This window comes from Paralichthys olivaceus, chromosome 21, assembly GCF_024713975.1.
Source record: "Paralichthys olivaceus isolate ysfri-2021 chromosome 21, ASM2471397v2, whole genome shotgun sequence".
NCBI classification, from domain to species: Eukaryota; Metazoa; Chordata; class Actinopteri; order Pleuronectiformes; family Paralichthyidae; genus Paralichthys; species Paralichthys olivaceus.
Window position 1 is genome coordinate 1,232,186 of NC_091113.1, and position 24,738 is coordinate 1,256,923.

General features: G+C 43.4%; 5 protein-coding genes across 7 annotated transcripts in view; 1 reads left to right on the forward strand and 4 right to left on the reverse strand.

The window, feature by feature from the left end:
* The window catches only part of LOC109642519 (tereporin-Ca1-like), a 65,296-nt gene that overhangs the window by 19,235 nt on the left and 21,323 nt on the right, over positions 1–24,738 (forward strand). The gene's annotated exons all lie outside the window — the stretch shown is intronic.
* tvp23b (trans-golgi network vesicle protein 23 homolog B (S. cerevisiae)) lies at positions 665–3,602 on the reverse strand. 2 transcript variants are annotated; one of them, XM_020109977.2, is made up of 7 exons: positions 3,491–3,602; positions 2,830–2,906; positions 2,433–2,577; positions 2,079–2,168; positions 1,787–1,912; positions 1,316–1,444; positions 665–1,228 (listed from the first exon to the last, which is right to left on the reverse strand). In XM_020109977.2, the coding sequence occupies exons 1-7, from the start codon at positions 3,500–3,502 to the stop codon at positions 1,202–1,204; spliced, it is 606 nt and encodes a 201-aa protein (XP_019965536.1). In that variant the 5' UTR covers positions 3,503–3,602; the 3' UTR covers positions 665–1,201. The 2 variants fall into 2 exon arrangements, with proteins under 2 accessions (XP_019965536.1, XP_019965535.1); XM_020109976.2 differs by having other exon boundaries at positions 3,382–3,519.
* On the reverse strand, positions 4,022–11,252 carry trim16 (tripartite motif containing 16). Of its 2 annotated transcripts, none has more exons than XM_020109981.2 (7): positions 10,468–11,252; positions 9,442–10,221; positions 7,122–7,217; positions 6,652–6,885; positions 5,963–6,134; positions 5,611–5,706; positions 4,022–5,377 (listed from the first exon to the last, which is right to left on the reverse strand). In XM_020109981.2, the coding sequence occupies exons 2-7, from the start codon at positions 10,108–10,110 to the stop codon at positions 4,779–4,781; spliced, it is 1,866 nt and encodes a 621-aa protein (XP_019965540.2). In that variant the 5' UTR covers positions 10,111–10,221; positions 10,468–11,252; the 3' UTR covers positions 4,022–4,778. The 2 variants fall into 2 exon arrangements, with proteins under 2 accessions (XP_019965540.2, XP_019965539.2); XM_020109980.2 differs by having other exon boundaries at positions 10,451–11,252.
* Positions 11,390–17,129, reverse strand: fads6 (fatty acid desaturase 6). The gene is made up of 6 exons (XM_020109975.2): positions 16,543–17,129; positions 14,994–15,160; positions 13,963–14,143; positions 13,670–13,857; positions 12,215–12,394; positions 11,390–12,054 (listed from the first exon to the last, which is right to left on the reverse strand). The coding sequence occupies exons 1-6, from the start codon at positions 16,814–16,816 to the stop codon at positions 11,905–11,907; spliced, it is 1,140 nt and encodes a 379-aa protein (XP_019965534.2). The 5' UTR covers positions 16,817–17,129; the 3' UTR covers positions 11,390–11,904.
* Positions 17,943–22,906, reverse strand: ush1gb (Usher syndrome 1Gb (autosomal recessive)). The gene is made up of 3 exons (XM_069517857.1): positions 22,556–22,906; positions 19,651–20,098; positions 17,943–19,522 (listed from the first exon to the last, which is right to left on the reverse strand). The coding sequence occupies exons 1-3, from the start codon at positions 22,717–22,719 to the stop codon at positions 18,701–18,703; spliced, it is 1,434 nt and encodes a 477-aa protein (XP_069373958.1). The 5' UTR covers positions 22,720–22,906; the 3' UTR covers positions 17,943–18,700.

Genomic DNA, 24,738 nt, shown 5'->3' on the forward strand with positions numbered 1-24,738 from the left:
TCTTCCGGTATGTCTGTAAATTTGACGCAGCGCTTCCGCTTCCGTGTTTATGTTGAATTAAACTAGTTTTTTTTATTATAATTATTTTTTACATTAATTCCTGTTTCGATGTCGGAGAGTAAAATAATAACAAGCTGTTGACGAAGTTTAAAATATTAAAACAATAAAACTAGTTAAACACTTAAAAATCACTCATGTTTAAAGTTTTTCTTTCAATTGTGGTTTTGGTGAAATTATAAAAGAATGAATATTAATATTTACTGAAGACTCTGTGCTAACTGTATGTAGTTTTCATTTTGTAGATGCATTTTGCTGCGATGCATCATCCACTTTTATTTCAATAAGATTTTGTAACTTTATCCTGAAGCTTTGTTACTTTGTTTATTTAATTTATTTACTTTTACTTGAGAGAGATTTGAATTCTTCCTCAACCACTGGAAACATCCTGTTATGGAATAAAAACTCTTTGGAGGAAAATGTTGCTCAACAAACTTTCCTTACCAATTATTTTAGTCTATTAAATATCTCTCTCTCTGTCTATATAAAATATATTTGGCATTTCTACAGCAACTATTTTGTTTGAAAATCAACTTAAAATGATGATAATTATTATTGTTATAATCTAAGTTTTCTGTTGTAGTAAACATAAAAAAGGACCAAACTGTTGGGAAAATGTTAAAAATGTATTTGCACAAAAGAAGATGTTTCTCATATTTTCTTTACATTCATGTTTACAAATGTCCTGGAACATTTTACACTGATACTTTACAACCATGTCTGTTATACAAACAAATAAAGTTTGTACAGAACCTCTCAAAAACTATATTTTTTACTTGTGTTATAAAGATTAAAGTTGAGATGTAGTGAAAACAAACTAAATATCTGTGACACAAAATGACACATCAAACTACAGTTTAACATTTAAAGCACTTTTTCCTTTTCATGCATTTACACTTAAATATCAGTGGAAGTCTATGAGGGATTATTGCTGAAGGAAAACAGCGACCTGACCTCTAACCTCTCTATGGAAACTCTCTCTGCTGAGACCGATTGAGTCAAACTATATTATTACCATCATTATTATTATATTGAAAAGAGAAAAAGAAAAACTCAGTCTGTTATTTTCAGTTCAAGTTGCAAAATGAATATACATCACAGCATTAAGAATAATGCAAACATGTTAAAATCGCAGAGTTCTACTCTACGATTCCTCTTCTTTTGACAGCGCCTGCAAAACACAAACAACTTACGTCAAGACTTTGTGGAAAAAACAAGAAGAACACAAATAATCAGCTCTTCTGAAAACTGAAGTCACCTGTTTGAGGAACTGTCGTCCAAAATAATTGGTCGCCATGTTCTTTAAGTTGGTCTTTCCTCCGACTTTACATCGCACATATCCGTAGAGGTTGGCCCCTTGCAACACGACACCCATGATCACTACAGGCTGAGAGGAAGAAGACGGACGTCAGACGCTGCTCTACATTTACATCTAATTTATCCCAAACTCCAACACAAGGTGGCAGTAGAGCCCCAGTCATTTACCAGTTGGCCAATATGAGCATTTCACAGAACCATGTTTATGTTTTCGAACATGAAAACTTTTTGTTTACAAAATAAACGATGCAGAAAAGAAATGTGGATTTACGTTTTACAATAACGTTGAGTCGCAAAGTCTGAAGCTGTTGTCAGAAAGTTCCAAGACGGACTAACACGATGTTGATTTGCTTCATGGGTTTTACTGAAAATAGAACAACCTTTTATTCTATTCATTTATTTGTGGTCTTACCAGCCATTTAATACTGAAAGAAAAGATGGTGAAGAAGGAGAAGATGACCCAGAGGACGGGACAAACAATCAGCCCGAGCCAGAAGATCCGAGACTCAGAATCTGACGCTTGTTGTTTCCCAGAACCCTGAAGAAAACAGGATATTCTCACAGTCAGGACATCTGCGAATATCTGACAGTGAACGAGTGTATTTATGAAGGTCAATGGTTCATCAGTATCACGTCAAGTTAAAGAACCCAAGAACTATGACTATTACAGCACACACTAAATGCAGGTTACAGGAGCGTCTCACCTTCCTTGACTCAAACACCCAGTGGCTCCGCCCATCATCGTCCACCTGGTTCCACCACCTGAGACCAACCATCAGCCTCCCTGTGATGTTCTGTCAACGTAGATACTTATGACATGAGACAGAACTAATGCAACAACTGACTTTTTACATTTTCAATTGAGCTGCTGATTAACAGACAATCTTCATCACACCATGATATTCATTTCATTATCATGTACGACACAGTAAAGGTTTAAAGACTCATATCGAGAAGGATAAATTCATATCATATCCCTCGACTTCTTATCACCGGACACAGTGAAAACGATCCTCCTCTCTGAACACAGAGATTTGACCTTGTATTAAAAGACGCACCTTTACTGTCCAGAAGTCACATGACAGCATCAGGATGATCGACACCATGCAGGCGATGAAACTACTACTGAGATGCTCACAGAGCAGGTAGATGATGGCGGCGCTCACTCTGAAGAAAAGGTGGAAGAACGACGCCACCGGATGCCTGGTGACAGATTGTCAACACGTTTAATGAATTTTATCTTCATGGTGGAAATAAATGAAGACGGTGCTGCATTTATATCACATGTGACAAACATACATCATATCTTCATGTGTGAGGCTGGAGACAATAAACATTTGGTAAATTCAGCTTGAAAAACAAATAAAGCCAGTGATCAGTTGTCAAAGTGTTGAACTTGGAGTACTGAGGGACAGTGAAGGCCTCCAGCGCTTTGCAGACTCTCTGGAAACTCACTTGATATTCGACTTCTTTGACCTTTTCCCTGCGTCCTCCTCTGCATCGAAAAGCGACACGTCCTCATCGTTGGCGTCCTGAGGGACAAATAAGGAAGATGGTTAATCCCTCAGAGACACATGTACACATCTGAAACCTCTTCTGTGTTTATACACAGATACCTTATGGGTCATATGACACAATAACAGCGTGATGTGTTTCACAACAGAATCAGAAACTAGGAGTTTTAATGCAGCTACATTTATTTTAAACACTATAAAATATCTTCATTGTCTTTGACTGAATTTGATGATTTTAACAACGACGAAGCAGAGAAGCTAACGCAGCTAGCTGTTAGCCACCGTTAGCTTCCTCTGTTCAGCCAGTTCTAACGTGTGTCCAGGTAAAACTATAACCTGTGTCAGAGTGTGTCAGAGATAAAACCTTGAAGTGTGGAGATGTTTAAAAGTCCAGAACATGAACCCGAGCTAACGGAGCGGAGGCGTAGACAGCGACCGAACCGTAGCATGCTAACATTAGCAACATTAGCTGCAGAGATGTTGATTGACTCACTGTGTTTCGCTCTGTTAGCATGTTAGCTGAGGTTAGCTGAAGTTTAGCTGAAGCTGCTTCTCTCGTTCACACGTTAGAAACAAATACAAACATTAAATACGTCACTTACTTCTGTTATCATGATGAAACGCGAAGTCTCTTCCTGCTTCCGGCTACATGCTCACACGTCACCGCACAGACCGGTCACGTGGTCAGAGAGTGCCACGACAAGTGAAACGTCATCACAGGTCAGTTTTTTTTATTTTACTTCTGAGTTTGAATAATTTATTAGATTAAATTATTTAAGATCAATATTAATTATAATGATTGCATCAGTTTATTTACTCATAAACCTTGAAACTTGAAAACTGAACTTTCGAGGTTTGTGCGACTCTGATGAAGACAATACGTGAAGTATTATATCTAAATATCTATTTATCTATGTATCTGTCCTCTAATATAAATACTCCTGCACAGTAATACGGTCTGTACACTTTAACAGGAGACTAGTTTTCAAAATAAAAGCTCCAGCAAAAACATCTGGATGTAGATTTAATTTCCTGACATTTAAATGAACTTTTTTAATCCGTGCATGAAATGAGCAGAGAGGGGTGCTCAGAGTAAAGTGCGGACGCACTGAACAAAAAGAAGGCAGGTTCCCTTTTCTTGGAAAATGAAGATATAAAGTTTTAATGGCAGTTTTATTTATTTTGCAGAAAATAAAGAGCTTTTGTGGATTCACAGTGTAATGAAAAGTACAGTAACAGTAACAATAGTCCCACACATACACATGCAATGAGCCCAAACGAACATGAGATAAACACAGTTTTTCATGTAACTCATAAAAGGTTTTACGACAAAAACAAACGACTGTAAACAAAATGAAACTCAAATCAGCTGGATTTTCTTTTTTATGTTAAAATGTATGAAACAGTACTTTCGTATAAACATGTGTCTATAGACTGTAAATGAAGATGGACGACATGACAGCTCCCAAAAGTGAAGCCGAATTATCTTGATCACCCCCTGGTGGTCGGCTGCAGTATAGATCATAAACTCTGACTCCTCCATGTTAGCCGATGGGACATGAACCAAACTAAAGAATCAAAGTAGATAAATAATAAATATTCCTCAAAGATGGTTTCTGTCATTTCAGGCCACTCTCATCACACTGATGTTTGTTCAAGTGTTTCTGATCAGTTTGGTTTGAATTAGTTAATTGATGATATGATTGACAGCTGAGTCTGACTCCTGATTGGGCGAACGTGTGTATCAGCAGGTTCTTGATACCGTGACTCCAACTCAAGAAAATAAAAATTTTGCACAGTGGGAGGAAGTGAAGACGTGTCGTCCATCTTTATTTACAGTTTCTATATCACTGAGAACAAACAGGTTTCCAGTTGCAGCTCTGCTGCTGTTTATGAAACTATGGCTTTGGTTACAGGTGAGGTCGGTGGAGAGGGGCTCTTGAGCCGTAACGGTTCCCCAGGCGCCACCAAGGCCACGATATTCTCCTTCTTCGACAACCAGAACGCCGGGTAAAGAGGCTCCAGGAAGTCTGCCTTGTACTCGTGGATGAGCGTCATGGTGTCCTTCACGCCGTAGAAAGCCAGGAGGCCTCGTGTGTAGTCCACGTAGACGCCTATGCGAGTGAACTTCTCCATGTTGAGGGGGGTTTCCACGCCGCTGTGCCAGGCGGAGAAGGTGCGTCCGTTCCACTGCAGACACCAGGAGAAGTTGTTTCCTGTGATGCAGCTGTTGCTCTCGCTGCCCTTGCGGTCGATGCTCTTGTAGGTCAGGCCCACGTGCGTCCCCTCGCCGCTGATGTCGACCTCAAAGTAGTGTCGGCCCATATAGAAGCTCTCTGTGGCCAAAACCTGTCGCCAGTTCTCAAAGCGCTCAGGTGAGTCAGGGTACGGATGCTGCCAGGGCGTGGTGTTGGTCACCTTCCTGTTCTCCTCCGTTAGACGCAGGAACTTGTGAGCGGTGACAGCTTCGAAACTCACGTGGGCGGCGTCTGTGAGAGGAATTTAAAAATGTTAGTGACAACGATGAAGGTCACATCCTCTGCATTGTTTTGTTTCCTTCTTTCGTTTGTAGATGAGTCACAACAACGAGAACAGAAACACGTTTAAATCCACGGAGGACACGATATGGGGATTTGAACCCATGTCAGCATTTCATTTGTCCTCTCTATTATCTTAAATCCTCCTACCTTCATGATTCTACTGGCACATGTTCAACACTTACACTTGAGGAAGTCGGCGTGTTTCTGAGGATCGGGAATCGACATGTTGTCTTTCGCTGAGATAATCGCATGAACTGTTGTTTTTATTCCCATTTGGTCTGAAACAGAAGATAAATATATATTTTAGTGTCTCAGAGTCTGGATTCATTACACTTCTGCTTCAGCGGAGACAAAAATGTTCAGAGGAGAAACAAGTATTTGTTGTTTTGCCGCTTCTGTGTGTGACACAGATACAAACAAGCAGCTCTATAGTTCATCACACGTTACGTCAATGACACACAGGCTGAACATTTACAACATGTGTGAACACGCCCGGCTGAGAGATCCGCACAGCTGGAGAGTTGCTGCTCTCACCGTTCTTGCAGGTCTCTTTAACTTTGTCTATGTACGAGGACACGAGCTGGGCACAGAGCTCCTGCGTGGAGTCCACGATCACACGGCTGAAGGAGTTGAGGCGATCCATCAGGCCGATGTAGACCCCAGGCAAAGAGATGTCAGGGGCTTCTTTCTTCCACTCGGAATACTCCTACCAAACAGAAGCAGGGTCTTCGTCAGCATTCGTAAAGTAGAATTTTAATCTTTTAAACACAAGAAAGACTTGAAATTTAAACCTGTTTCATAGTCGTTGATGTCAAAGTGTGAAAAACCGTCCTTTTCTACTCAAATCACATTTCTGTCACTTCCTTCCAGCAGTACGCAGTATAAATGTCTACTATTATTAATAATGAACGTGTAAATGGGTCAAATCTGTTCAAAATAACCAATAAATCAAAGGTCCATAGATCAAGGATGATCATTTTCAGTGGGAAGAACTTGGGAGATATGGAACCAGAAGAAACTGAAGACAGACTGGAGAACGTAAATGAGTCCAGACGCGAGAAGACAAAGGTTTTAATACCTGATGAGATATTTATATAAGGTCTTTAGAACCTAACAAGACCTGATGAGAAACTCAAATCAGTGCTTTTCATTCAGGATCACTAACTTTATCCTTTACTTGTACTTTAATCTTCAACACCCTGTCGACTGGGCCCTGAGGTCACCTGTAAGAAATCCACATCGTTCTTGTTCTTGGAAATTTTCTCCATCTGCGCCTGAGTCTTCTTCAGCTCTGTGCACCTCTGCTCCAGGTGAACCCGGATGCCCTCGGCCTGCTTCAGCGCCTGCTTCTCCTCGCCCTCCAGGATCTCCGTCACTTCCCTCTTCGCCCTCTCCATCACCGCCTGCAGCTCCTCAAACTGGCTCTGGATCACGGTTTGCACCTCTGCCACCGATTGCTGCGGAGAAGTGATTTTAATTCCACGTCACACTCAGGAAGTTACGAATCGCTCAGGAATGCACAGGAGTACAGTTTTGTTGTGTAAGATCACAGAGTGGATTTCTGTACTGTTTGTGTGGCTCTGGCACATCAGGGCTTCTACATCAGAGGATTCTCTCTCTAAAAATAGACGCAGCCAACTCATACTTTTATTGTGAAACTCATGTGACACGGCGAGGTGAGGTCAGTGTTTACCTCTATGGAGACTGTGTTGAGCTGCAGTTTGTTGATGGCGTTCTCTGCCGCCGTCACCGTCTTCACCGTCTCCGTCTGCTTCTCCCTCAGTTCCCCCTGAGAACAGAACAAGAGATCAGACCTCGGCTCCTCATTCAAACCACAAACCATGAAATCCTGGAACTCTGTCAGAGGGAAAGAATGTGTAGCTGTAAATGTAAACCTCATCTGGTTTCTGCAGCAGAACTGGGAGGTTTCCTGGTTTCCTCGACTCTGCAGTGAGATCTGTGATATCTGACATTCTGAGATTGGTGGGTTCCTTCGAGGCCCTGACTTGTTTTCAGTGAATTCCTCGGGCAGGTCCAGGCGACTCTGGACCTGAAGCTGCGACTCAAGGTGAAAACCGTTCTTTACAGATTAACTCTGAGGGGAAACGTTGCTTCTCCTTTCAGTGACGGGAGATCAAATATAATCACATGTGTATTATTAACGTCAATATATCAATATATCATAGTAGTGTCGAGTGTAGAAATCAGGATAAACTTCTTTGCAGATGATGTTTTGTTGTAGTTTTAATTCTGTCAAAGTTTTTTTGTTGTCTCTGGTTAGAAAAGTGAATATTTGTGATGGTTTGAGTCGACGAGTGTTGAACCTGCTCTCGTCCTCAAACTCTGTCACCTGATCTGCTGCTGAAATTCAACTTCCTGTCTCAGCAACTTCCTTCAAACTTTTATTTTGCCACTGTGTGAGTTTGTGTGTTTGTTCATTAACTTGGGAAACACTGGGACACATTGGTTTTGTGTTGTGATTGTATAGATGTTGTTCACATGCACATTGTGTGTTTCATCATTAGATTCTTATCTTTCACTGATTAATGTTTAAACATTTCACTCTAGTGGTTTTTGATAAAGCTCATTTTAAACCTTCTTATTTCTAATTGAAGTTGTGAAGTGAGTTGAAAGTTTTAATTTGAACAGAGGAACATGTTGTTTAATGACCTCCTGGATATTTTGCTTGTTACACGAGCATTAAACAAAATAGAGGCTTGTGTTGTGTAAAGAGTTAAAAGTGGAACATGAGCTGCGGACAGGAAGTCATTCTACTCCATTGTCCTCTTTGTTACTGTCCCTGTCTGTCCTCTGGAGATAAATCTCTATGAAAGGGCTTAGCTGAAAAATGCAAGTTCATTTCCTCAGCGTAGAATTTAAAATTAAACTTTATCTGTGTCATTTCCCCTCTTGTGTTCCGGTGGAGATTTAAAGAAAACGTTCTGCAGGACAGAGAAGGAACACGTAAAGTTTGTCTCTGGTGTTTTCACCTTTACAGTTACCAGTGTTTGCTCTCCAGCTCTAACGACGCCTGTGTCAGGTTTTGCGACATCACACTCTGTAAATAACAGGTGTGGGCTGAGAGCTGCAGATCTCTGCAGGAATGTGGACTCGAATGCCTGAACCTGACCAACTGTCAAAAACTGAGACGAATGAATGAAGCTGGAGCTTTTCTCTGCGTCACAGTGGCCGAACGGATCCCATGGTTTCCAGCGTTTATCAAACAGCCGAGCTCATGCTGTGAAGAATTACTCTTTTAATCAGATTAAGAATTCACAGCTGAACTTTGGGAGGTGTGAGAACAACTGCGATGGGTTTCAGAGACACATACAGACACACACACTCATCCTTCATCGCTCCGCTGGTGCTGAGAGGTCCATCCATCAAAGCTGCTCAGTTTAACACTTCTATATTTGTATACTGTGTTCACAGGATCTTCTCCTGTACGTGTGTGGATCTGATTCAAAGGATCACGTCTGAGTTTCAATTACAAACAAATTGCACCTTTACGGACAGATTTTATTCTCCTTTGAAAACTTTTGTTTGCTCAAGATCAATGTCCTTCAGAGTGGTGGACTCCACCTCTGCCACGGATCAAAACTAAATAAAAGATAAGATATACATGTGTATTTCGGAGTGTGTTGTTTATAAAATGTGTGAAAAGTCGACTGTGAAACCTTCAAAGTTTTGAATCGTCGTCCAGAGATGTTGAATCTACGGTGATTTAAAAAGAGAAAACTAAGATTCTCGACAGAGTCTGGGGACTCTCATGTTGTCTGACAACCGACTATTAAAGGGAAAATAAAGAAATCTGGAAACTTTCCCTGTGAGATGGAAATCTGAGAAGAAATTATGAGTGTTTGGTTGAACTGCTGACAGAATGTAAACAGTCTCAGGGTCTCAAGCCAAGAAAGTTGAGGATTTTAACTATGGAAGACAGATCTCATATCTACATGTTTGAACATGTGGGGAGAAAATGTGAGAATCAGAGGAAGGTATGTGAGAGCACTTGCCTCTATCCGCCTGCGAGCCTCCACCACAGGGACGGTGTTGTGGCCCGTGTGGTCCTCGGTCAAGCAGTCCTGGCAGATGCAGCAGGAGTCAGCGCAGCAGAAAATGTCCAGGGGCCACTTGTGGCTCTCGCAGGTCCTCCTCTCGATGTCCCTGAGCGGCTCCACCAGCCGGTGGTTCTGGAACTTGGGGTTCTCCAGGTGAGGCCGGAGGTGAGCCTCACAGTACGACACCAGGCAGGTGAGGCAGGACTTGAGGGCCCTGCAGGGGCTCTCGATGCAGGAGTCGCACACCACATCATCGGGGCCCAGAGGTTCCTCCTTGGTCTCCTCTTCCTTCACCTCCTCTTCAGCTCCGTTCTTCTTCTTCTCCTCATCAGACTGAGCTTCTTTCTTCTCCTCCTCCAGCTTCTTGGGGACCTCGGACTCCTTCAGGTCATCCTGGATTTTGATCTCCTCTGCTGTCTTGGTGTCTTGAGTTTCCTCTTTGCTCGCCTGAGTTCCAGCCTCTGTTCCGTTCTGTTTGAGACCCTCAGCAGGTTGAGGCTTGTCTGGACTCTGAAGACACTGTGGACATCCTTTACAGTTGTCCCCGAGGCAGGAGGAGCAGACGGGGTCACCGCAGGCTGCCACCGGCTGCTGCTTGGAGGTGGGAGCGGCTGTATCTGCCATGTCTCCAGAGCGTCTCCCTGAATGTTTCACTTCCACTCTCCTCTGCTCTCGGAGAATAACTGGCTCGGCCACTTCTGTCGGTTCCTGGCTCTCAGTGCAGAGAGGCCACACCTAGAAGATGTGAACGTCAGTGTTCATAGTTTCTGTCTGAATGTGTTGTCCGCCCCTTCAGCTCCAACACACAGCCGGTGACACACACACCCCCACACACACACTCCCTGCCCTCCCTGGGCCTGAAGGAGCAGGAGGTGGAGCTCACAGTGCAGAGGAGGAACAGGGAGGTGCAGAGTTTCATTCCCACATTGATCATGACTGATGTAGAACACGAGTCTTTACTCACCACACTGATGAACTCACTTCTTTGTTGCTCTGTTGGTCTCTGCTGATAAACAAGAGGAAATCATCTCCTCATTTCACTTCCTCATGTTTCTGCTGAGTGACTCCGAGCAGGCGCTGCCCCCATGTGACCAGAGCCGGTGGTTATCTGAGCTTTAACCTGCAGGACGTTGATCTTCTGAACAAAAAACATTTGTCATGCAGGAGCAACTCTCATGTGGTCATGTGATCAATCACATGTGTGCTCAGCCAATCAGGGACATAGATTTCTCCTCCATGTATCTTCTTCTTCTTCTGTTGTTGTGAAGTCTTATTTTGTATTCCCAGATAACCTGGGACATGTGATTTTCTCTCAGACCACCAGTTGCAGAGTTTTAGATCATAGCTGCAGGACAACGCTGCCACTAATTATCAGTAAAGTCCCAAATGTGTGAACTCACGTCTGAAGTGACGTCGGCAAAGTTTCAGGATCAAGATTTGTCCTTTCAAATATCAAGTTTCGCAATTCCAGAACCTTTTCTCAGGTTCAAGGTTTTTAACTTGGAGAACAAATGTGACAAATGTGTTGGAGAAAAGAAAAAGTGCAGGTTTGAAAACGGAAATACAAAATAATGTTAATAGAGATTATCATCAGAACATTATTCAAAACTTTCTCCTTCTTAAATTAGATTTCAAGCTTTTACGAGAGTTTCAACCATTCAAAGCGTTTCAGAATATTTTCCCATAATCTGTAAAACACTTCCTTATAAATAAATGTACGATATAATATATCGTACATTTATTTTGCTGCAAGGAAAGCTAATTTATTTGTGTGTATCTTTAACTAAAGCAGTGAAAGGAGTTGTGTGTAAGATTACTGGCATCTAGTGGTGGAGTTGCATATTACCACCAACTGCATACATCTCTCAGTGGCCTTGACGTAAAAACGCAGTCTCACAGTGGATCTTAGTTCCATCTTTAATGAAGCAGATGTTTGGATTTAATGAGACATCGAGTCCATAAAACAAAAAACAATCCTGATGAAAATCATGTTACAGTTATTATCATGTAAAAAAAGACACGTGTGTTTGTGTGCTGTAGCTACAGGGACGTTCACTGGGATTCAAACATTCGTTTAACACTTCCACACAAATTAAATCTCGTTATAATAAAACAGGGCCTGTCTCACAAAGCTCAACTTTCTCTGGATGCTGCGTGTCACTGGAGTGAGTTGAATCAGTTGAACAGGAGACAGACCCCAGGTCAGTTTAAAGAGCTGTGGTTAAACTCCTGCTGGGACTCATTCAAACTAATGAAGCTCCTGATTGACGGCTGATGAGATCATTGAAAATCAACCCATCATGTTAATTAGAGACCAAACACATGAATCTAACGAGTCGGCGTCGTTGATCAAACGTCACGTCGGCAGAAATGCCCTCAAACCTGAAGCTTGTGCTGAGTCTGAACAGTTCATCTCCGTCACTGCACCCCCACCAGCTCTGTGATGGGAGGAGCAAACACCATCAGCTCCTGGTACCTGTGGAAGAAGACGCTCAGGCGGGAGAAGTAAGTGTCCTCCTGGTACGGAAGCTGCTTCTCACTCAGATACTTGGACACGACTGGTTTCACCTGCAGAGACACAGGAGACGTGTGTTTATCTGCTTGTGTTTCCACATTATTTGTTTTGAATGGACCTGACAGATTATTTATCACAGACAGATATAAAAGCACCAGGCCTCAGAGGAAACACCACGAGGAAGCTGATAATGTGTGATTTTATTTTTCTTACCTTTAAACACATGTTATCGGACAGGAAGGGGAAGAGATGGTGCTCCACGTGGCAGTTGATAAGAGAGTGTCCAAAGATCCAGTCCAGCAGAGGGTTACGAGGCAGGTTCAAGACGCCTTGGGTCATCTGGTAGATCCTCTTGGGTCGATGGGTCGGAGAGAACATGGGGAGGCCGATGTGCTGCGGATTAAAGACCCCAACAGCTGATAATCATCACAGGAAACTGGTCCATTCAGCAGCTGCTCGTTTCACACAACCTCCAAATATTCAAGTCACACATTCACTGTTGCTCAAAATCTGATGCTGCTCAATAAATTCATTTTATTTCAATTTACGAATAAATTGAAATGATATTTTTGTTAATAATCACGACTCTAATACACTTCCATGTGTTATATTATTATTTACAGTTAAGTGAGACAGATTTGAAAGTAGATACGCCCTCGTTTCATTTATAAACCAGAATTACCGCAGTGTGTTCTTTTCTAGAATCAGTTCACCGTGACCTTTGACCTTCGACAACAGAAATCTAATCAGCTACTTGTGCCAAAGTTGAAGAAATTCTCTCAAAGCGTTCCTGAGATATCTCAGAGCGGGACTGACCAACAACCTGAGAACATAAAGCCTCGGGCCCCTGTGGGTGCTGACGGGGCCACAGGTGCTTTATCCAGCTGTTAAATACAGAATCAGCTCAGTCACTCTGGATTTCAGCTCCTTGAACGTCAGTGTTGGTTTGCTGAAGGTTTGAACACACACAGATTTCAGACTCTAGAGCAAAGAGGACCAAAGGTTAGAAAGCACAGAGGGTCGTTAAGTTCATGGTGAAATAAACAGCAGCCCCAAGAGAGAACAGTTCTTTAGTCTGAGAACCTGAGTTTTCTAATCCGCCCTCACACGCTTTGATCAGAACAATGCACCATGACTCCATCTGAGAACATCATGCATGAATTGTTCCCTTTTTATCCTTTAATTCACAGACCGGTCGACGTGAACACAAAGCTGCATTCAACAGCTTCTCTCCACCGAGAGCGGCTCTCGTGATCGTTTGGCAGGAAAGTGATGCAGCAGGAATCTGTGTGAACTGAGGAGATTTTACTTTTGTGATTTTACAGACAAAGAACCTTGAGGAAAAAGTCTCAGGCCACGAATTACAAAGAACACATGAGTGAGAAATATGAACGTGTTCATTCTTTCAGAATTCAAAGGTTAAAGGTCGTTCTCCTCACGCTGACGTTTGTTCACGTGTTCATGTTTCTGATAAGTTTGGTTTTTATTCGTTATTTGATGATACATAAAAACGGGATCAAACGTCATGATTGACAGCTGAGGCTGATGACGTCATCATCGACAGCGTTCGTATCCAAGATATTTGGCTTCATTTTTAAACAGAGGAAGAGGAGACCCGTCATTTCTGTGGCTCTGAGCATGTAGAGTGCAGGCGTGTGCTTTTCTCACCTGGAAGATGTTGACATGTATGTACGGCACAGAGAACATGGCCCTGCAGACGAGCATGCAGAGCAGGGCGCCGGGAGCCGACTTGAACCCGGAGACGTGGATCAGCAGCCAGTACTGTGAATACAGGCCCAGCGTGACCATCAGCATGGTCCTGCCGATCAGGACCAAAGAGTGACCTCTGAGGTGAGCTGCACCACCACGGAATCACAAACACAGAATAAACTCACAGGTCACACAGGAACTGGACCAGGATCAGAGGGAGAGGAATCTATCTGGTCGTCTGAGCCTCTTACCGAGTGCAACGAGTGGAGTGATGACGGGGACGGACAGCGGCGCTACGAACAGGTAGAGGCTGCGGGACAGGAAGGGAACCTTCCAGACGCTGGAGTCACCGAGTCCGATGATGTTAGTGTGAGCGTGATGCATCTTAATGTGACCCTGCACTCCGGCCGTCGCCGAGAAGGAACCACAGATCTGTGTGTGTTAAGAAAACACACACACACACACACACACACACGGACATGTTCATGAAACATTAAACAATCAATAAAATGCATCAAGCAGGAAAGTCAACATCTGTATTTACTGACTTTACTCTAACTTTAGTTTTATGTGTCTTGTTTTTTCCGTTGGCCTGAACAGCAAAGGTCGTGATGAGTTCACCAAACTGTTCAGTAAACAACTTCACGGAGTCTAAAGTTCATCTGGACGATTATTTTGGTTGTAAAACGTTATGAAACAGAATTATTTTCCTGATTTGCAGGATATGTTTTCCCTCGTGTACACGTGGAGCTTTCCAAGGTCGTAAAAGGGTCAGAACATCATTCTGTTATTTAATCTTTATTGACTCAGGGTCAGATTCACTGAGTGTAAGTTTAGTTCCCCTGCATCATGTTCACACCTGCCCTGCACAGCTGCACAAATATATATATATATATATATATATATATATATATATCTGTATATACATCTTGGTTTTTTGAAACCAGAAGTAACCACATCTGGTGGAGCAAGGGGTGGAGCCACTTACACCTGCACCCATTGGACGGTGCCAGCTGTCAATCATACTGTGGTATCTCACCAGTGCATACTTTACGATCTATTTAACTCCAGATGGGACCATGATTTACAAAGTGGACATCGGCTGTGTTGAAGGAGACTTGAAACTCCTTTAGATGTAAACGTGAACTGTGGACAACCAGTGGAGTCGCCCTCTGCTGGGCATTAAGAGAATACAGGTTTCAGGTCCATGTTTATAGGGTTATCTCCGTGGTTACAGCTCGGAGTTAAAGGTTTAATCCATCCATCCTCATCAATCGGTCACCTCGATGAAGAAGACGGCCCAGAACTTGGCCCAGGCTTGCGACTCGCTCAGCGTCCCGTGGCTCGCCAGATGTGTCCCCTTGATGGTGAGGACAGCATGAGCGACACCCATCAGCAGCACGCCCGCCGCAAACCACAGGATCTGAGAGGAGGACAGCAGCAGGAAGGCTGCGAGGCAGAGAGTCACGTGAGATACTGATAACAGGACTCAGAATATTATTAATAACAAGAAGTGATCGTATATTCTGTCTTTTACTATGTTTTTATTTTATTTTCATACGTTTTCTTGTTTGTGTGCTGATGTGACCTCTGACCTCCGACAGTTTCAGACCAAAGTACAAACAAAAAGAATTCTTAGAGCAGAAAATAAAAGTCTGGCCTGAAAGTTTTCCTGCTCCTGTTGTCCGATAAAAGACTTGCCTGACTCTGATCAGGGTTCATTGACCTCTCGGGCCTCTCACTGGTGGCTGCTTCACTTCCCTGCATCCAAATGTGTCTGAATCTGGGCCAAAGTGTTTGACCTACACTCGAACTGACCGATTTACCACCCGCACCATGAGAGCTATCCATGTGCAGCACGGAGACTGTCGGCCATGATGTGTCGATGTGCAGGAGGATCAGATGAACGGAGGAAACGTTATCCTCCACTTCTTCTTCTTCTTCTTTGTTTGGTTTATCAGCAGGTGGCAACTGACATCAAGCTGCATCACCACCTTCTTCTTCTTCTTCTTCTTCACTGGAGGCTCCTCACATTATGACAGAACTGTTTTTCATGTTGTTCTGGAAGGATTAGGAATGTTCTGTATTTGAATTCCTCTGATTTTCTTTATATTCAACTCGTCCGGTCCTTTATTCATAAACATTGATGTTGACCTGAGTCTGACGACTTTAAATAATTCATGTGAAAGCACCAGACTGAACCTGAAGCAGCAGCTGCCGGTGAAGCTTCCCCATCAGGTTTTAGGTGACGTGTTCTCTTCCTAACCCAATAAACCAGCGCTGATATATTACAACTCCTATTTCAAAGCAGCCTATTTCGAGGCGATAAGTCAGAAGCTCTGTGACGCACAAACACAGATGCAGCACAGACTAAACTCTGCAGCTCAATTCAACTCAGACGTTTTTATTCGAGGAGCGAGTGCAGACACAGTTAAAATTACACATCCAGTTTGCAGCAGCAGGTTGTTGTCAGATCCAATGATCGAGTGACGTGAGGCACAATGGAAACCGGCGCCCTAATTGAGGTCAGGCACCGACCACCAGTGACCCAGATACATGGGAACCAGGGTAACGATGAAAGAAGTGACAGCAGTGGTAATAAGATGAGGGGGGGGGGCATGTTTACTGGAAAGTTATTCAATTTCAGAATAAGAGAAAACTAACTTTAACAAAGAGACACACACATCGAGAAACCCAGAGAACATTAAACCTGTTTTATGAAACAGTTTTAAAACACAATATATAATATATTATACATGTTTTCATTCTGTTTCATTTAATTTGAATGAAGTTGAATTCCCTCACTCAGATGATGAAGATAAGTTTCTTACCGGGCGGCAGACAGAAGAACGCTGCAGCCAGGACGCAGCAGTCGACTCCCCTCCTCTCCCACCAGCTGCTCTCCTTCACCATCTTCTGCACCATCCTCGTCAGCTCCATCATCAGACTCTCCCTCTCCACCTCTTCTCCACCTGCACTCTTCCTCCCCTCCTCTCCCTTCATCCCCTCGCTGCTCCCCGGATCCCCTCTCCTCTTCACCATCAGCTCCCTCCTCATCCTCCTCTCATCCCCACCTTCCCTCCACTCCTCCGGTACATTCTGCATGTCAGCTCCTTCTGCTCCTTCCTACACACGGTCACCACATGAGGTTTGTGTCATGTGCTGCACCCTGAGTGTGAAGTCCACAGGTCGAAGTTGGGATTGCGAAAGTGCTTATTGGCTTGGAGCATTGTCAGGGAGGCCCAGCCCCCTTCCTGTGGCTTCAAAAACCTCGTGGATCCTCCTCTCCTTCCTCCTCCTCCTCCTCATCACCCTCTGGTCAGCTGACTCCTCCTGCAGTCCAGCAGCAGAGGAATGTGTTGTCCCACGGCCTGAAGATGTGGAGCCGCCCTGTGATGTGATGGATCCAGAAATCCTCACACAGAACAGCAGCTGCTCAGAGGCTCCTCCTCCTCTCTCTCTCCTCTCTGGTGTCTCATGCATTCTGCATGTCGTTCACCCCTGCTGTGTTTCTTTGTGTCAGCAGCCCCCCTCCTCCTCCTCCTCCTCCTCCTCCTCCTCCTTCCATCACTCTGACCTTGGCAAATGTCCTGGGAAAGGAGGCCTGAGCAGAACAGAGGATTAACAGAGGCCGTTCACTTGTTTCTTTACTGGGTGAAAGGTTCCGGGTGAAAAAGAGAAGATGCTGCTGTGCAGGAATGTGCTCAGATATACACGAGCTGTGTTTGCATGTATCTGGTGTCGCTGCAGCATTTCTTTCTTCTGGAGAGAGGCCATGTGTTCTGGGCTGGAGGCCACGACGGCAGAGTGAGAGTATTTTTTTACTCTGAAGGGCAGCAGACGAACAGCAGAGTGTCCGACGGCTCCGTTTACTGTTTCAAAAGTTAAGAAATAAAATTAAATGAATACTAGAAATATAACTAGAATGTCAATGATAACAAATCTGATATTTAATATATATATAATTTAACCATAAACTTTATTAGAAATAACTATAAATAAAAAGAAAACACAACCAAATATATAAAACCTGAATTAAGAAAATAAAAATGTCTTCTATGTGAAATATAAACATAAATGTACCAGGTTCATGCAGTGTTTATTCATATTTTAGTGATGACGTGTTTGGGCCCTAGAAAATACTTGACTAGTGTATAAAGTACTTGTGTAACAGTATTTAGTTAATTTTATAAACACATGTGGTTGGTTTGAGTCACACACACACAACAAGGATAGTTTTCACTTTATTTTATTAAAAGATCATCTCGTCTGCAGACACGTCATCAGAGGGTCGAGACCTTCATTCATGCACAGACTCACACTCTGAAGTGAAGATCCACAGAGATAATAACAGTGTGTTATCTGATACACACTCGTATCACGTCACAGTAACATCTCATAGTTTTTACTGTTGGATCAGCACAGTCAGAATTTATCTGCCAAACGTAAAATCACCTGTTAAAAGTAGGAAACTGTACAAAAAAATACACAATAAACAACATTTTCAATCATTGAAGTTCATCCAGTATTGTGTAAATACAGATACTCATCAACATTCAGGTTTCACTGGAGGAGACCGACGTCCAGTTCAGAGAAATAATAACATCTTGTCCTTTATTATAAAAAGATAAATGAAGTGTCATGCTACTAAAGTGGCTTTGAAGACTCCTGATTAAAACCGTACCTTGCTGTATCGTGACGCACCACAAGGTGGAGCTATTCAGCCTGCAATGTGGTGTCATGCAAACCTTACAATGTAAATAAAGATGGACGCCATGATGGCTCCTAAAAGTGAAGCCAAATCATCTGCATTAATTTAGAATCCACACACTCTGATTCATGACCTCACAGTTCCCTGCTGTCCGTCATCCCAGTGAAATCCCTCCCTGGGCTGATGCGTGCGAACACAGTGTGTCTCACAGTATCAGTGACGTGTGAACAGTGGAGATTCACTGTTAAATTAAAATGTAAATGTCCCCTCGCTGACCTTCAAAGCTCAGTGTCTTCAATGGCCTCTGGTTCGTCTATGGTGTCCAAACGTCTCTTGCAGGCGTCCAGCAGTTTTTTCCTGGGGCCCAGAGGGATGTGAATGCTGGAGAGGTCCCGGTCTGAACAAAGCAGCAGAGCCTGCAGGTCGATCTTCTCCCTCCTGAAGATCGGCATGAACTCACCGAGGCTCTGCGAGGCCAGGAACGTCTCCAGAGGACTGTTCTCTGGTTCCAGGTCCTCGTCCAGTCCAACATCCGCCTCCTCCCAGGGCAGCTCCTGCTGGTTTCTCTCTTGCAGGCTCAAGGCGCTGCCGATACTGTCCCTGTCAAAACTGGACGAGCGGCGAGGCAGATGTCCACGTAGACGAACATTAGGCGCCCTGCCCACAGGTTCACTGCCCACGACACTCCCCTCGTCTTGTGCCCCGATCCCAAACATGCCCCCACTCAGGTAGTTCCTCCTGAACACCATGGTGCCAAGTCCAGGTCGGTTGAACAGCGAATCACGGCCGGAGTCTGCGCTGATCTCCGAGTACGCAGCCTCGTGGAGGCCCGGGTCGCTCATGGCACGGGAGACGGTGTCAGCATCGTCATCGTTGTCCCCGGGGAACATGTAGCGTATGTTGAGGCGTGACCTCTGCTTGGGGTTGGTGTAGGTGCCCTGCTTAAGGAACATGACGTCATTGCCCAGCTGCAGGCCGGACAGCGAGCGCACACTTTTCCTCCCGTCCTCGTAGACCTTAAACGTTCCGTCAACCTGCTTCTTCTTCTCCAGCTTCTTCTGGATCTTGGCCTTGCCCTTGGCTGTGGAGTGCAGAGTGGCCTGAGAAGAAAGTTTAGAAACAAGGAATCAGGTTCTTGTCTGAAAACAGCTGAAGGTTTGGTTTGGATCAAACATCTGTTTTGTTATTTATGTTTGTCGACTGAAAGACAGGACTTTGATTCTACTACCTGTGAGTATGGCATGTTAGACGTGACAGTGTTGAACTTGCGGCTCAGTGTGCTGCTGCTGGTGTAGCTAGAAAAGCTAATAGCGTCCAGGTTGTCTAAAGCCGCCGACTCCTTCAAGAACTTCCTCTCCATGTGTTCTCGGTGCTTCCTCTGCAGCTTTGCACAATCTTTGATGCGGCGCTCTGCAGCTCGGAACGCCCGGTCCTTCAGTTTGCTGACCAGCTTCGGGTTCAGGGTGATCTGCTTGGCGGCGATGGAGTCCAGGTAGCGAACGCAGTCCATGTGGCCCTTGGTGGCGGCCATGTCCAGCGGTGTGTGGTAGTCATTGTCCAGACACCACACGTTGGCACCGAACGCCACCAGGAACGATAGGCAGTTGTGGTGACCGTTGGCAGCTGCCAGGTGGAGCGGCGTGTTCCCCCAGATGTCACACTTGTCCGGGTCACCTCTGGGGGAAGAGGAGACGAGAAGCCATGTTGGATTAATGGACTCACACATTCAGTTTCTCATTCAAGTCAGTTCGGTTGCAAAATCTTGACAAGCCACGAATGTTGTGTCAGAAATGTCTTTAATATATCAGGCTCTAATAATCACTGCCACGTTTCAAGAGTCGGTTTTCTTAGTGTCTGAAAAGTGCAGCACACGTATGAAACTTTAAACTCACTATTTTCTATCTTTATTCTCTCTCACATTTCTACTTTGACCATTCCAGGACAGATTTTCACACAGAGTGTGTGGTTTGAGCATCTTTCTCTGAAAACTCAAAACTCGATTTATTCTTGTTTTTTCTGCGGAAGTTTCTAAAATTCATCTCCTGCTCCGAACAGATGTTTTGTGAGAAACTCTGTCTCACCTTGCTGATCGTCTCACGCTGAAGTTAGGAAGTGATCATGTGACCTGTAGTTATGTCACTTGAGCTCGTCAGGTCACAGATGCTTTGGTGACTCACATGTTATAACTTGAGTTGAGTGATGAAACGTTAACTAGCTTTATCAACCGTGAGTTAAACCTGGGTACTGTTCTGATTACTGAAGATACTGCAAAAGTCTTTTGACCTTTAACAGTTTCATAAATATGATTGATAATAATACATTTGATGAAGAAATCCTGAGATCCACGAGAGATATAAGAAGATTGAAGTGTCTGTGCAGGTCTGTGGTTCCATTACCTCTAGACGGAGCCAGGCATCTTTAAATCTACCTTGTTTATTAATGGATCTTTATCAGTGGGCCTCAGTAAACAGGGTTGAACTGTGTTGAACTGGTTTCAGCTGACGTCCCCTCCTCTTCCTGTTTACTCTCCACCCACATGACTGAGTCCTGATCAATAATTGAAGCGGCAGGTTAAACATGACAGAGGTGACTTTGCATTATTTATCCCACACACACACACCAGACTCCACAGGACCAGGTCGCCACCTCTACCTGCCTGATTTCACTTCCTGTCTGCAGCGCCTCACCCTGGCAGAGAGCAAACACTACATCAGACACCAGAGCACCAAAGTGTGAAGTTTGTTTCCCTGTGAGATGAAAGGATGATCGATCAGATCACGTTTCAAAGGTACGAGTAGGAAATGTGTCACTGAAGTAACGTGGAGGAGAACCACACTCAACGATCTCAAATAGTAACTAGAACATGTGCAACGAACAAATCTTTGTTTTAAATTTTCAAGTTGTGCTCTTTCCCTGCGTGTAGCCACACTCACTAATAATTAAAAATAACTGAATCACATCAAGAAAATAAAATCTGAAAAGTTCCGTGAAGTTTCTAAAGTGAAATGAAATAAAATAATTTGCAGTGACGAGTTTCAAAAGGACCTTCTTCTTCTTTTATTCACGTATTTGCTGTGAACTCAGATTTCATCTGCGCTGCATCATCCTGCAGCGACCGAGGAACCAGACGCTCAGATTTATCTCTGTGACCTTTCATGTATCTGCAGCATCAGACTCATCCTCACTTCACTGCCTCCAGCGATAAACCTGCCACCAGCAGGATGACGAACTGACTGACCCTGCTGAGAGTCGCCCTGCTGAGTCTGCTGCCACAGGACAGATGTTCCTGCTGCCACAGGACAGATGTTAATCCTGCTGAGTGACCTTTCTCTGTAATGACGCTGTTAAAATGTATGAGACGCAGCACAGGGGCACAGTATTATTATTTCTTTATTTATCTCTGTGTTAATACAAGCAGGCAGGGGCAGTGAGGTAAAGTTATGATATGTAATAAATATATCAGATTTTATTTATATTACATAGAATTAATGAAGCTGTAGGATTCTCGATGATAATCAGTTGCAAGAGCAGAATCTAATAATGTGAGTTCACAGAAAACTGAATATAAAACAAATGAAGCTGGAATAAGAGAATTTAGCACATTTTTGTAAATTAGATTTAAAAAAAATATTTGTTTGTTTTTACCAAAATGTTTCTTTAAACAGAAAAATCACTTTTCTTTCAACAGAACATTGTTAGAAACATTCTGACTGAAATAAGATCAAATACAGTCATTTGTAAAAAAGTCAAAGATATTGACAACGATGTCAAAATGATGAAATAATGTATTTCTGTGTAAAATCAATATAACTGGTAGTTACTGTTTTATTTTACATCCAGTTGTAAATTGAATCACTGAAAGAAAAACCTCATGTTCTACTGATGAATTAACTTCTCAGGTTGACCCCAGTCACTCCTCCATGCTCCCCGGTCCCTGCTCCCCGGTCCCTGCTCCCTGCTCCCCGGTCCCTGCTCCCCGGTCCCTGCTCCCTGCTCCCCGGTCCCTGCTCCCTGCTCCCCGGTCCCTGCTCCCCGGTCCCTGCTCCCTGCTCCCCGGTCCCTGCTCCCCGGTCCCTGCTCCCTGCTCCCCGGTCCCTGCTCCCCGGTCCCTGCTCCCCGGTCCCCGGACTCACCCTCTCCCCACGATGAGCCGCAGCGCCTCCAGGTGACCGTGGTACGCGGCCCACAGAGTCGGTGTCATCCCATCTTCATCCGGCGCGTTCAGCTCCTTCCGTGTGGCCTCCTTCAGGACGTCCAGGTAACCGTCGCTGGCCGCCCGGTGGTACCTGTCGTTCATGGCGGCGCCCTCGGCCTCTGCCCCGGCAGCCCGGCTCACTCTGGGGTCGGTTCCATGGAGGATTGTGGAGGTTGTGCCCCGGTACTTGGGGAACTTTGAGTCCGGCGGCGGTGCGTCCTGAGCGGGTTGAGTCAGCTGCTGGACACCGGGGCGGGCTGGAGGGGCTGGTTGCTAGGAGACGGAAACGAGGCGTGCTGCTTCTCAGCAAGAGGCGGGGCTACTATAAATGTAGCCACGCCCATTTGAATAAATTAAGCATTTTTAACAACGTTTGAATTAAAAAAGAAAATAAAGAAATTTACTTTTTTATTGATAAAACTTAAGTTCAATACAGTTTCAATGTTTAATTTATTTTAATTAAACTTTACTTTTAAATATTGAAACATGTAATTAATACATAATAAAATGTTTTATTATCACTGTAAATATTGCACTGCTTTATAGGATCATATCATTTCTTATATAATACAATAAGAGTACATGTCGTATATTATATAAACAAATACATGTAATGCATTATTGGCCTTTAGCCAACAGCTACATATAAGCTAGTTCCTGCATTTTGGATTTAGGGCCCCAGACTGTAAACAGCTGTGTCTAAATTGAGAGTGTTGCGTATCAATAAAGTTTGATGAGGAAGTGAACCCTGATTGATGTTTGTCTTCCTGCAGCCACAACACAGATACACATCCTGTGGCTTCAGTTTGCTGATTAAAGCAAACATTCATTTAGTCAGACTTATTAAAAATAAACAGATAATGAGCTTTATGTGAAGCAGTCGAGTTCTGTTGACCATTACTTTCACAACATAGTTGGAGGAGCAGCTACAGAGAATGTCAAGGTACGTTCTTCTGATATTGATCCATAATGGACTTGGTTTGGATTTTATTTGTTGGCAGTTTTAATGATTCCACCTCTTTATGATGGAGTTTACTGTGATTTCATTTACTGATCTGAATCTAAACTGTTTGGTGTTGAACTGTGTTTTATTTAAAACAAATCTCAGTGTCCGTCTCACTGAAAACGTTCTAAATACAAAACGAGGAGCCGATAAGCTTTCAAACATGGACTTCACGTCTCTTAAAGTAAAATGAGCAATAATGGATCAAGGAATAACACAAATGTTCCATCGTCACAAAATAAGACGACAAAGAATATTGATACTTTCAAAGAACTGTCAATTTAGTGGCTTTTAATTGAGATGAAATTTTGTTCAATTAATGTAAACATCCTAGATTGTTTTCATTGATGTACCATTTTACTATATTTAATTATATCATATATTTTATTGAGATACATTTATTCATTCACCTTCTGTCTCTGAATAGTTTTTTGTGGTTTTACTTCGAAACATAATTTTATTACTTAAACTTCATCATTTTACCAAACTCAGGTGTTTCCTCATTGCACATTTATCGGAGTCAAAACTTTTCCTCAGTTCCTGTCATCATTGTTAAAATTTATAAGTTGTTGATTTATTGATTGATTCCTTTAAAATCTATAAAAATCTATAAAAAGATCAGGCATTCATATCAAACTTTACAAAAATACACCCAAACCTCTAAAACCCGGCTGCTGTTTGCAAAAGGCAGAACCAAGATATTAAAGACATGAGTTGATCTGAACGATCCTTTAAATTGGAGACAGAAACTAAAACATTATCAGCTGCAGCCGGTTATCAAAGCTGCTGCTCGGAGCCGTGCGTGTGATAAGGCTGAGGTTTATGATTCGGTTGCTTGTGCAGAATGAATGCAAACAGTGACACTGTGTGACACGGAGCCGATAAAGACTTTCAAAGTAAAACAACGTCACAGTTTCAGAGATCCCAGACTGTGCATTGATAAAGTTTCTGTGCAGGTCACTTGTGTCCAGGAAGGAAACTTCCATCCACACAACAAGTTGAGAAAGGTCAACATGAAAGGTAAACATGATACCTGTTGCTTTCCCTTTGAAAGGTGTGTTGGCTTTAAGGCACTGCAAAGAGACCACACCTTCATCTGTGTGGGAAGGTGGATCAGG

Coding starts and splice junctions, on each gene's coding strand:
- fads6 (XM_020109975.2), bottom strand. CDS start 16,816: ATGCAGAATGTACCGGAGGAGTGGAGGGAAGGTGGGGATGAGAGGAGG. Junction 13,858..13,962: donor CACTCCACTCGTTGCACTCG/GTAAGAGGCTCA, acceptor GTGGTGGTGCAG/CTCACCTCAGAGGTCACTCT. Junction 12,055..12,214: donor CCGATAACATGTGTTTAAAG/GTAAGAAAAATA, acceptor GTGTCTCTGCAG/GTGAAACCAGTCGTGTCCAA.
- ush1gb (XM_069517857.1), bottom strand. CDS start 22,719: ATGAACGACAGGTACCACCGGGCGGCCAGCGACGGTTACCTGGACGTC. Junction 20,099..22,555: donor CGGCTCATCGTGGGGAGAGG/GTGAGTCCGGGG, acceptor CTCTTCCCCCAG/AGGTGACCCGGACAAGTGTG. Junction 19,523..19,650: donor CTAACATGCCATACTCACAG/GTAGTAGAATCA, acceptor CTTTCTTCTCAG/GCCACTCTGCACTCCACAGC.
- tvp23b (XM_020109976.2), bottom strand. CDS start 3,402: ATGCTAACAGAGCGAAACACA. Junction 2,578..2,829: donor TCAAAGAAGTCGAATATCAA/GTGAGTTTCCAG, acceptor ATCTGTCACCAG/GCATCCGGTGGCGTCGTTCT. Junction 2,169..2,432: donor GTGACTTCTGGACAGTAAAG/GTGCGTCTTTTA, acceptor CTACGTTGACAG/AACATCACAGGGAGGCTGAT.
- trim16 (XM_020109981.2), bottom strand. CDS start 10,110: ATGGCAGATACAGCCGCTCCCACCTCCAAGCAGCAGCCGGTGGCAGCC. Junction 5,707..5,962: donor TAAAGAGACCTGCAAGAACG/GTGAGAGCAGCA, acceptor CTTCTGTTTCAG/ACCAAATGGGAATAAAAACA. Junction 5,378..5,610: donor ACACGCCGACTTCCTCAAGT/GTAAGTGTTGAA, acceptor TTCCTCTCACAG/ACGCCGCCCACGTGAGTTTC.